Source organism: Macaca nemestrina, chromosome 7, assembly GCF_043159975.1.
Source record: "Macaca nemestrina isolate mMacNem1 chromosome 7, mMacNem.hap1, whole genome shotgun sequence".
Classification (NCBI taxonomy): domain Eukaryota; kingdom Metazoa; phylum Chordata; class Mammalia; order Primates; family Cercopithecidae; genus Macaca; species Macaca nemestrina.
The window spans coordinates 100,225,874-100,238,510 of record NC_092131.1 but is presented as its reverse complement, the minus strand read 5'-3'; the positions used below and the strand labels follow the sequence as shown (position 1 = coordinate 100,238,510).

At 41.2% G+C, this 12,637-nt stretch overlaps 1 protein-coding gene across 3 annotated transcripts in view; it reads left to right on the top strand.

Moving 5' to 3' along the window:
- The window catches only part of LOC105479331 (synaptic vesicle glycoprotein 2B), a 188,228-nt gene that overhangs the window by 112,850 nt on the left and 62,741 nt on the right, over nucleotides 1-12,637 (top strand). For all 3 annotated transcript variants that reach the window (XM_024792104.2, XM_024792105.2, XM_024792106.2), the window contains exon 2: nucleotides 255-1,088. In XM_024792104.2, the coding sequence (XP_024647872.2) occupies nucleotides 638-1,088 (451 nt within the window). In that variant the 5' untranslated portion in view covers nucleotides 255-637. The remainder of the gene's footprint in view (nucleotides 1-254; nucleotides 1,089-12,637) is intronic.

Genomic DNA, 12,637 nt, shown 5'->3' with positions numbered 1-12,637 from the left:
AGATTTGACCTCTTTCATGGGTCAATTAGAGCTTCAAAGGGCTTCTCTGACCACGGTTCCTTCTCCCTTAGCCTCCAGCCTCACTGACTCAATCCTCATTCAGTTGATAGAAATTTGAATCTCTGATCAAGATTTTCCCCACCTTACACATGAGGCATTGGCATTACCGAATATATTGGCTTCATTCTGAGAGTATTTTGTTAGAATTTCAACCTTTTGTAACATTCTTCTCTATCCCTTCTCTCTGTTCTCAGGGCATAACCTTCGGTGGCAGGACAAATCAGGCCAGCACGCAGTCTGCCAAGTCCCTGTCAAGAAAAACAGCTAGATCCATTTCTAATCAACACTTCCCAACACAACACTTCTGAGTCTCTAAAGGAGACCAGAGCTTGAAACTTTCCAGACTTCCAATAGATATCGAGTGCAAAAGGATATTTAGGTTGTCTTCGCACAAATCTGGTTGATTTGAGAGATTAAAGGGGTGAGAAAACGAGTGTGACTTTCACCTAAGAAGTCACATGAACATATTTCACATTTGAACTACATAATGCATGATGGTTATTGAAATAGCCCAAACCTCTACCACAGAGCGAGGGATATAGCTCAAGTGGCAACCAAGCAGTCGCAGAACCAAGGAATGGATGACTACAAGTATCAGGACAACTATGGGGGCTATGCCCCCAGTGATGGCTATTACCGTGGCAATGAGTCCAACCCAGAAGAAGATGCACAGAGTGATGTCACCGAAGGTCATGATGAGGAAGACGAGATCTATGAGGGCGAGTACCAGGGTATCCCTCACCCAGATGATGTCAAGGCCAAGCAGGCCAAGATGGCGCCCTCCAGAATGGACAGCCTTCGGGGCCAGACAGACCTGATGGCTGAGAGGCTGGAAGATGAGGAGCAGTTGGCCCACCAGTACGAGACCATCATGGATGAGTGTGGCCATGGCCGCTTCCAGTGGATCCTCTTTTTCGTCTTAGGTTTGGCCCTGATGGCCGATGGAGTGGAAGTGTTCGTGGTGAGTTTTGCCCTGCCCAGTGCAGAGAAGGACATGTGTCTGTCCAGTTCCAAAAAAGGAATGCTAGGTAAGTGGAAATTTCCAATGATCCCTCCAATGAAAGGGAAGGAGAAGTAAAATTTATGTAGTATCTGTCACTATTAGGCACTTTAAATATATCACAATGTACCCATTTTGCTGTTAAGGAATTTTTATCTTAGAGAAATCAATTGATTGGCTTAAGTTTGCACAGCTAATAAGTCTTGGAACTTAGATTTCTATTGAGGTCTATCTGACTTCTGAGCTCTTAGTTTGCTTTCCAGATCTTGTTGCCTCCTTGAGAGTCAGATTTCTTTCTTCTTCTCATTAAACCTTCTTCGATGTCCAAATGACAAATACATTTTGGGAGTGGCAAATGTGGGAGTGGCAAATTAAACCTTCTTCCATGTCCAAATGACAAATATATTTGGGAAGAGACCTCTGGCTGGTGTCTTCCACTTGGTTCTTCTCTCTGTGTCTTTCCAGAATCTGATGGTGTCTGTTCCCGGTTTCTCATGTACATAAATGTTAGTAGGCTGAATGCCCACATACCCTGGGGATGAATGGTGGACTTGAGCACACCAGTGGAGTCCCTGCAGGCTGTTGGGAACCATGCTGTGAAGCACAGATGGATTCTGCAGGATAGAGGAACAGCTTTGCAAATCAATTAAGAGATCAGCATCATCAGAGCCAAGCATCAGCATCAGGCTGAGGCAGAGACGATTTGTGAAATTAGAGAGAGGATATGCACAAATGGTGTGATGTAGAAAAGACTCATCATCATATGGACAAGCATTTGTCTTTAGTCACCAAATGTCCTGCAAAACATATCTAGCCTCTAAACTTAGAGTCCATGGAATTAATTGTGCAGCAAACATGCAGTTATTGAGAACTATGAGTCAAGTTCTCATTCAAGACCAGGACATGCTTGTGACCCTGAAGAGCTCAAAATCTATCTAGCAATTCAGCTCCTTCATTCAACAAATATTTTTTATTGATTTACCTTATGCTAGACTCTGTGCTCAGGACCTGGGAAGAAAAAAGCTTTTGTCTCTCAGATAATTTGCATGTAGTTGAACAAACAGACATTAACAAACACAGAGAATTATTTAGTTACTGTAGGGACAGTCTCTATGAAATACCTGGTGCAATTCAGATCCCCAATATTTGCTATAGAACAACAGCTAGCAAACAGTTCTGTAAAGACCCAGATAGTAGATATTGTAGACTTTGCAGACCCAGATGGTCTCTGTCACAACCACTCAACTCTGCCACGGTAGCACAATAGCAGCTTTGAACAACATGTAAACAAATGGGCGTGACTGTGTTCCAATTAGACTTTATTTACGAAAAAATGGTCAGTGGGCCAGATTTAGCCTGCGGGCTGCAGTTTGCAATCCCCTGAATTAGGGCCACTGTAAATAAAACTGAGATATCAAATAAAGGACATCTGCATAAAGAATTGTTCCTGGGGGCTTTTTAAAATGGTTTTACACATTTGTGTTTAACTAAAGGGCTATTTAAAATGATTAGAACTATGTCAGATATAACCATGAGGGCACCAAAAGAGACAGAGTATATGCAAACAGAAGGAAGGGCTTGAGAAGCAAGGATATTACCTAGAGTTTTTAAACACCAATATAATTTTAGTGTAATTCTTTTTCATATTAAAAAATTCTGCTACCTGCTTTTAAGTATAAATAGTAGATTTTTTTTAAAGGACAAAACCAACCAATCAACCAACAAACAACCGATAAAAACCAAAAACCCCAAACAAAACAAAACCATCTCCAACTGATGTAAACATTTCCAAGACATTAATTTGTTTTGCAGCATTCCCAACTGAAACCCTGGGTCCCTGTGAGTCCAAATTGGCAACGTCGGTAATGATTTCATGCCCTGCTGGTCTCTCTGGCACCGTGGTGCCTAGCAGCCTCATTAACAGAGCTGCAGTATGGTTGCAGCCCTTGCTGGCTCTTAGGGCAAATGCTGGGAGTTGCGGGAACATGGTCTTAATCTGGGGAGTCCAGGTTTTTGTAATTTTGCTCTTAGTGTCTGCCCAGAAGATGCTGTGACTCAGCCCAAGAGGAGAAGGCAGACCCTCTGAACATAGATGGACTTCCTGTGCACTCATGGGACCCTCTTTGTGGTCAAGAAAATGAATGTCTAAATGGATCCAGGGGGCTGGATGATTTGAGGATTTCATGAGGCCAGAATTTCCACACACAGTCACATGGAACCTTCAGAGTCACCATGTCAGCTAGATGATCTTTGTCCTTCAGTGTAAACATGCAGACCCAGATTCAGAGAGTTTTATCTAAGGTCACATAGCTCGTAAGTGTCAAGCAGGGGTTTGACCCCAGGTCTATTTGACTTAAAAGTCTGGGCCCATTCTGCCACATCACACTGCCTTTCTCTCATGCCTGGTTTGTGGGAAGGAGGTCATGCCATGCACAGGCCACTGTCTGTGTCATCAAGCACCTTATAGATTGCTTGGAACACCAGACTGCTTCCAGAAGAAAGGGAGCATGGTGTGCTGATAATGATGTGGGCACTGGAGTCCGACCTCTAGGCAACTGGGTGTGTCCTGTATGTCGTCGATTTGCTAGTGACCTTGGGCAAGTGATGACTCCTCTAATTCTTGGTGTTTCCATCTGTAGAATAAGAGCAGTAATACAGTGCTGTGAGGACTAAATGAGATAATGTAGGTGTAAAGCAACCAGCACTTGGTGCCCCCTCAACAACGATTAGTTCTTGTTACTTTATATTCTGCCATTCTGCCTTCTGGCATTTGCAGCGAACTATACCTGCAGTGAGATGATGAAGCAGTGTGGCTCTGGAGCCAGTTGCTTGGGTCTGAGTCCTTGCTGTGCCATTTCTTAGTAGCGTGATTTTGGGCAAGTTGCCTGGCTTCTCTGTGCCTTGGTTTCCTTGTTTGCAAAATGGAGATAATAATTGTATCTACTTCATAGGATTTTTTTGGGGAATTAAATGAGGTTAATCCATTTAACATGGCTAAAACAGTACCTGGACCTAATCAGTGCTCAAGATATCTTAGTTAACATCGTTAATTGTGGTTGTTATTGTTACTAAACTCATTGCTTGATAATGATTCAGGAACAGATTTTCTCAGGTGAGACTGCAAATTTCTTTCAGCCAGTGTTTTTTATGATAGACTTCTAAGGTCAAGCTATCCTACCTCAGCTGGTAAAAAGGCTGTTTATGTTTGAGTGCTGCTAACTCAGATCTCTCTTTCCCCATCCTCTCTCTGTGTTAAAAAGAAACTCTCTGGTTGGGTGTGGTGGCTCATGCCTGTAATCCCAGTGCTTTGGGAGGCCGAGGTGGGAGGATAACTTGATCCCAGGAGTTTGAGATCAGCCTGGGAAACATGGTGAAACCCGTGTCTACAAAATACAAAAGAAATTAGCCAGATACGGTGGTGCATGCCTGTAATTCCAGCTACTCGAGAGGCTGAGGTGGGAGGATTGCTTGCGCCCAAGAGGCGGAGGTTGCAGTGAGCTATCATTGTGCCACTGTGCTCCAGCCTGGGTGAGAGAGTGACAACTCGTCTCATTAAAAAAAAAAAAAAAAAAAAAGAAAAGAAAAGAAAAAGAAACTCTCTGAAAGTGATGTCTTTACACTAGACTTCTACTTGATGACCCAGGAAAGGAATTCAGTAAGAGAAATCTCCATTCCCAAATTCAAGTGTCAAATCATAGGATATTTTGTTATTTTTTTCCTGGAAATTAATGAATCAGTTCAGAAAATAAATAAATATCCCTTGGCCAGGTGACAAAAATATCTGGGTGCTGCTGTCCTATTTTTCTGAGCGTTTAGAAAGATGAAAGTTTACTTCTCTTGAGCATTATGTTTTGTTGGATCCTCATCTGGAACTCTCACTTGGGGAAGAAAAAGGTCTGTGAGTATGTTGTTGACATTGAAGGCTCAACCCTGCCTAGTGTCCAGCAGTTGGTCTCTTTCAACTCTCAATGAAGGAGAAGGCATTCATTTGTTAATTAAAGTCTTCATCCATTCTTTTAAAAAATGATTGAACATTACCACACGCCTGGTACTCCTCTGGTTTATAGCAATACAAGGAGACAAAGTCCTGGCACTCAATGAGTTTTATTCTAATGGCGGAAATGGAGGTCACACAGAGATGTTAAATACAAACACCACAATATAATCGTGCAATGCAATATTCAGTCTTACCACTTTTATTCAGATAGGAAGGAAACAAAGACAGTGTAAAGGGATAGAGCTTGAGCTTGGGGGAGTGGTTCTAGAATTAGGAGATTTGTTTTTGCAATTGCCCTATTAATGATTGTGTGACCTTGGGCCAATCTGAAGTCTTTCTTCTGAGATTCCACAATTTTAGGTGGTTGATGAGTGAATCCACATATATTTTAACCTTTTATGTGATAATTATGCATTTTCTGGGTATGTAAAAGAAAAATCACCCAAAGAAATGACTAAACTTAGGAAGCTCAAGGCTATGTGGCAGGGTAAGCCATTTGGTTCTTACAAATGACATCACTGGCAACGGATTATCATGTTTAGGAGTGTGGAGTTGATCCCACCAGCAACGGAGAGCTGTTTAATGGGGAGCTACGAAATATGCCTTTGAGGAAGGAGGTGATAAGATGGGGCCTGTGGTTTAGGATGATCACTCTACCCCAGTGATTTTGGTACTAAGAGTGCTTCTAGAGGAGCAGAATTTTGAGGATGAGTTTTCTGAATTGGCTCTGGAGTTTCTGGAATTGTCTTTCTAATCTGATTAGATTTAAAGATAATTCATTTTTTGAATGTGAGAGCCTTGTCTCCCTGGAGTTACTTTTAAATGGCAAAAACCACAATTATTTTTGCACCAGCCTATAGGATGACAATATTGGCGATACATAAGACAAACCAACTCCATGCTTTTCTGCCTGCATTTAATAAATCGTCACCAATTTTTCATAATTGCAAATAAGCGCCTCAACCTGGAATTGTGGGCTATTCCTTACCTTCATGCCTATGAATGTGAGCTTCCCTTTCAGGCAAGAGTTCTATGTTTTGCCTGAAGAGTTTTGATTTCTTGGAAGGATCCAGCGACTTGTGTATTTTATTGGCTGTTAGTTTCTTGCCATCTGCAGTGAAAAGACTCTGGGAGTTATACCTTTCAGAAAGTGATTTAGAACTTAACAGTTGACCCCTGGGGCATGGTGTCTGTGCCAGCCGCACGGAAGACACAGAGCAATGTCAGATGGGGCAGATTCATTAGAATAAATTGTGAGCTGAATTTTCATGGCAGCTCAGAGATAGATATATTACTCTGCTGTCATGAAAGATTATCCCGTGATTGTTTTATATGTAATTCTAGCCAAGCATCAGGGCAGAATATTTGATCTATGAGCCATGTTTTGTTTAGGCCTAAATTCATTGTCAGTTCTTGAAAAGAGGAGCCACTCTGTGTCTCAGAAGGAGGTGGCATGGAGGGGGGTGGGTCACTTGTCTGGCACAAAATATGTCCTCAATAAATACCTACTTACTCATGATGGTGAAATCCACCACTGGCAATGTCCATGTATTTCTTTCTGTGTTTGATTTATATCAGTTTTCTTATTTATACTGTTTAGATCATGTAATTCTTCAGGATAGACTGATTACTTGATGCTCTTGTGAAAAAAAAAAAGCTCAGAAGAAATAGAATAAACTTAAAATGAAGGGCTCCCTTAGCAGGCATACGCGATTGCCGTGTTTAGGAGTGTGGAGTTGATTCCACTGGCAATGGAGAACTGTTTAATGGGGAGCTATGAAATATGCCTTTGAGGAAGGAGGTGATAAGATGGGGCCTGTGGTTTAGGATGATCACTCTGTCCCAGTGATTTTGGTACTGAGAGTGCTTCTAGAGGAGCAGAATTTTGAGGATGAGTTTTCTGCATTGGTTCTGGAGTTTCTGGAATTGTCTTTCTAATCTGATTAGATTTAAAGATAGTTTATTTCTGAGCATGATATATTGTTATAGCAGTAGTTCCTTTTGAATTTTTCACATTTAAAATTTAATTTCAACTTTTATTTTAGATTCCGTGGGTACATGTGCAGGTTTGTTACATAGATATATTGTGTGATGCTGAGGTTTGTGATATAAAGGATCCCATCGCCCAGGTATTGAGCAAAGAACCTAACTGTTTTTCAGTCCTTTCTCCTCTCCAGTAGTCCCCAGTGCCTATTATTCCCATCTGTATGTCCACGAATACCCAACATTTAGTTCTCACTTATAAGTGAGAACATGCGGTATTTGGTTTTCTACTCCTGCATTAATTCACTTAGGATTATGGCCTCCAGTTGCATCCATGTTGCTGCAAGGAACATGATTTTGTTCTTTTTTATGGCTGTGTGGTATTCCATGGTGTATATGCACCACCTTTTCTTTATCCAATCTCCATGTTGATGGGCACTTATGTTGATTCCATGTTAAAGAACCTTTTGACTCTATTTCTAGGAGTAAAGAGAGCACTGATAGTCCATGTTGTGATGTGGCAATGAAGATACATAAAATATCACTAGATACATCTAATCAAATACTTATAATAGGCAAGAATCTGGGTGACCAAGTACATGATACCTTCAAACGTTTTTGTCAAACGAATGAGTATAATGACTTTGGCTGGTAGCACTAATGGTACGGGACAAAGAAGGGAAAGAAATGGATGAGCCCAAGGATTCAAATTCCCAGCTCAAATGCTGCATAAAGGATATGAAAGCTTCTGTGTTTCCCTTGAAAGAGATCCTTATCTCCTGAGATTGCTGAAAACCAAACCCAGAATCTCATTCTGTGAGTGGCTGAATTACAGTGAAAATTGAATTCCCAGCCTTGCAGGGTGTCTTCTGTTAAAGTGAGAACATTGACTGGGAAGGAATGAGATCCTGAAAGTCAGCATGGGGATGTGTGGGAAGACTGAGGAAACTGGGAACACTGAGCCCCTAAATTCTGAGGAGTCTTTTTTGCCAATATAAGCAACCTTTCTGCCCCTATTCAGACAAGATGAACTCTGCAGTGACTGAGGAGGCTGTGAGTGCCTCTCCTGAGGCAGTTGCCTTACTTGCTGATTCTCATCAGGACCCACCCCCTCCACCCCTCTTTGCTTCTAGACCTATAACTATACTCAAGTCCCATCAGGCCTCTAAAGGTGAGGCACAACATGTGGACCATGAAGAGGTGGCTACACTCCAAAAGAATGATTTGATTTTTCTAATTTACACACACAGAAATCTGGAGAATATGTGTAGGAATGGATATTAAGGGTGTGGGATACTGGTGGAAGAAACATAGAGTTGGGTCAGGCTAAATTTATTGATTTGGGCCCACTGAGCAGAAATTCTGCATTTAATGTTGCAGCTTTACCAGTTTGTTTCATTGGTTGGCTGAAATGTAGATCAAAATGTGGCCCATAGTAAATGAACTTGAAATGCCAGACCTATGTTGGTTTATGGTAGAGGAAGGGATTGAAAGGCCTAGGAATATTTGCATCTTAGATGGATTTTTCATTTCAGACCTACTCACCCACACTGAGAGGGTTCAGAGAACACATCTTTTACCATGACTATGAGGGTTTCTTGAGGGGATCCTTAGTGTCCTTAAAGAGGTCTGTGATTACTGTGCTCTCTGGGACAGACCTTCCAGTGTGGACTGTAGTCACTGAGTTGTAACACCTAAATGCAGTGGGAATAATTGGATCCCAGGGTGCAAGGGCCAAGTGGTGGCACTCAGTCACCAAAGGCAAGGGGAGTGTGGTTACTGTAGTGGACAGCAGAGGCAAAGCAGAAATCAGAACGGTCTGACCTGTGTAGACCTATGGTACTGGCTAGTTAATTGTGGCATTTTTAGAAATGAAATAAAAAGGAAGCCTACTAAACTCTTACTTGATCTGTATAAGAGTAAAGTTCTAGGTCAAGTGAACAGAAGTCTAATGAAATATAGAAACAGAGCATCATGGCTTCTCGGTCAATTCCCAGACTTGAGCTAGTTTACAGACCCAGAACCACTTGAATGAAAGGGAGGCTGAATCTCCTTGAGGAGGGACCCCAGTACACTGCCAAAAATTTATACCATTAATCTTTCTCCCAGTGTTCCCCAAAGAGACCTGTGGGCTTTTACTAGGTGACTGTGCCTTAGGGAAAGGAAAATAGTCAGACTTTTTGAAGATACTTGCTCTGAACTGACACTAATTCCAAGAGACTGAAAACATCACTGTGGCCCATCAGTCAGAGTAGGAGCTTATGGTGATCAGGTATCAGTGGAGTTTTAGCTCAGGTCCATCTCACAGTGGGTCCCCAGACTTGTTCTGTGGTTATTTCCCCAGTTCAGGAATGCATAATTAGAACAGACATCCTCAGCAACTGGCAGAATCGCCACATTGGTGAAGAAAGGATCATCGAGGAGAGAGACTGGAGGTGGGAGAACCTATAGAATGTGATTGGAGTAAGAAATATGCAATTCCTAAACTAGTCTTTAGAGGTAACAATAGAGGCCATTTGAGTGTTTTGAAGAATTGAGGTTTTTAATGTAGGCCTTAAAAACATTTCTGCTATAAGCACCATTATTTTCTTGTACAATTTATGCAAGGAAGAAAACCCTTCTTAACGTCAAGAGATTTACACTTTTACACAGCGGGTTGTGTTTATTATAATACGGTCAGTGAATTCATAGTCAGAGGGTTGGCTATTACAAAGCTTATGAGTAAATTCACTTTTCTGTAACTAATGCACAATGAATAGAAATAAATTTTTCTACAATCAACCAACCAACCACCTAGCCAGCCAACTGAAAAGCAAGCTCCATACTCTCAAGATTAAGAGCAATTTCACAATTAAACCACTGGAGTTAAAAAAAAAATCTCTTGAAGAGAACGTCTTGCACACAAAGCACTCATTTTATCATGTGAGATACAGATTCAGTGTGGATTTAGCTTTGAAGGTGACGCTTTCCCCACTTGTCTACTGCTATTTTTTTGTGCCTTTCAGCTTATTCAAACATCAAAGGAGAGAGCCTACTACCCATTACGAAAGCACCTGTGTCAACAACTTTAAATTATTAACTCCTTGTTAAAACTTACGGTTTCTGAGTTATTACTTGGATTTTGATCAAGATTGAATCAAAGATATGTGGAGCTTGTGTAGATTTTAGTTTTATTGGGAATAAAGAGTAATGTCTGGAAAGAGAGGGAGAAGCAGAGAAAGAGAGGGAGGAGAGAGAGACAGAAAGAGAGAGAAAAGACAAGGCAGTAGAGGATGGTTCTTAGCTCCCAAGGATGCTGGGAAGATTAAATGAAATTACCCCTGCTCTCTGCCCTAACTACTCTGCTCAGGATCTGCACACAGTAGATGCTTAGTCAGTACTCATCTTGCTCCCCTGATCCAATGGCAAAACCTGATGTTTTAGCTTCTCAGTTGTTTCAATATTGATTAGAGCAAGGATGTCTCAGGACATTCTGTTCACTTTGCCTGCAGAATATCTCCCTTGGCAATGTCACCTTCAACGACTTTAATGAGTTGTTTTTCCTCTACCGTTAAGTGCACTCTTCCAGAAGACCTGGTAAATGAAAGATGTTTAGTAACTACCAATTTGCTAATTATCAGAATAAAAATATCTTATTTATTTATTTGTATTGATTCACCTATATTTATACTTATATTTGCTCCCACAATGGAAAACTTCACCAAGAATAAAAAAGACTCATAAGACCCTTGACCCACATGTTGGAAAATATGATCTTCCAGACCACAGAAAGCACAACAGAAATGAATGGGAGGAACTCTTAAGTAAACTGGCATATTTACTGAGAATGGAGGTGGAAGTTGCAGAGTTGGGTGTGGGCTGGAAATATATAAAGCTCATTCCCTGTACAAGTATATGTAAGCTTTTGACCTTGGTGGCCCAATGAAGAGGGTTTAGAGATGGATCTTTTATAGAATCATGAGGGACTTTATTCTGGTTATCTATTATTGCATATCAAACAAGCAAACAAACATATACTCCCCATAGAACCAAAACCACCAGGCCATTTACTTTGCTTATAAATCTGCAGCCTGGGCAGACACCTGGCCTCTGTCCAACTTGACATTGCCTGGGGCAGCTGGAAGGTGGGGGCTAGAATCATCGGAGGGCTCACCCACACAAATATCTGATACCCAGACTGGAAGACACAGATGGCTGGGGTTTCTTTTGAACATCTCTCTCCATCTCCATATGATCTCTAAATGTAATCTTTCCAACATGGCCACTCCAGGGTAGCTGGATTTTTTTTTAACCTGTTGACTTAGGGCTTCCAAAGGGGCAGATCTTGGAAAGAGATCTTGAGAGAGAAAGACAAGCAGAAGCCTTTCGTGACTTTGCCTCGGAAGTCAAGCATGTTATTTCCTTGAATTCTATTTGTTGAGATAGTAATAAAAACCAATTTAATTTCAAGAAGAGAAGAAATAGACTCCATCTTCTAATGGAGGAAATGACAAGGTTCTGGAGAGCATGTGAGACCAGAAATTTTGCTGAGCTATTTTTCTGCAGTATGGTCAGTTACTGACTTTCTTTAGAATGAGTCCTCTGTGTGGGCCCTCTCAGTCATGCTCTATTGACATGTTGGGCCGGTCAATTCCATGTTCTGAGGGGCTATCCTTTGCGTTGTAGGATGCTTAGCAGCATCCCTGGCCTCTACTCACTAAATGCCTGTAGCACCCTGTTCCTAGCTGTGACAACCAAAAATGTCTCCAGATGTTGCTAAATGTCCCCTGGGGGGCAAAATCACTTCCAGTTGACAACCACTGCACTAGATTAATGTCCTGAATCCTGACTACCCAATAGAATCACCTGAGGAGCTGCTGACAAAAACTACAGACTTTGCTCTAGAATAATTAAGCCAGAATGTCTATGGATGAGTCATGGGCATATGCATTTTTTAATAGCTCCCTAGTGATACTATTGTGCAGCCAGAGTAGAGAACCAGGTAGTTTATGCAAAGACTATGTATGAGTAGGAGCTGCTGAGATGTCAGGGTTTTTGCTTATCATGCTATATAAAAAGTAGGAACTATCCCCGCGTGGCTTCCTTCATGTATTTGTGATGATGTTTGGAATATTTGCACATATCTTGGGTAGCATGGAAAAATGGAACTGCGTTAAAAAATCTTGTACAGTGCTTTATAGATTTTCGGTGGTTTCCTAATCACTCTTATTTGATCTTTAAATGACTCTGTGAGATGAGCAGAGTGATAGTCTGTATTTATGCAATGAGGGCAGTGTTGCTCAGAGACCTTAAGGGATGAGTGCTGGACTCCAGTTCCTAATGTGATTTTCCTATCCCGTGTTGCCACTCATTGTCACTATGGGTTTCTTTATATTAATGAAGTTGAAAGGCTTATTTTCTCCCATACAGACTTCTTCATAGAAAGCAAAATAAACTGATATGAATAAATCAATTATTTCACACAGTCTTGTATAACGTGTTACTTTTTTTCTAATTTAAAAGCAAATTATAATAATTATACCACTACCACCACTACCAAGAGTTACAATTTGATAAGCTCTTTCTTTGCATTCATTTTGTACTAGGTATCTTATCTT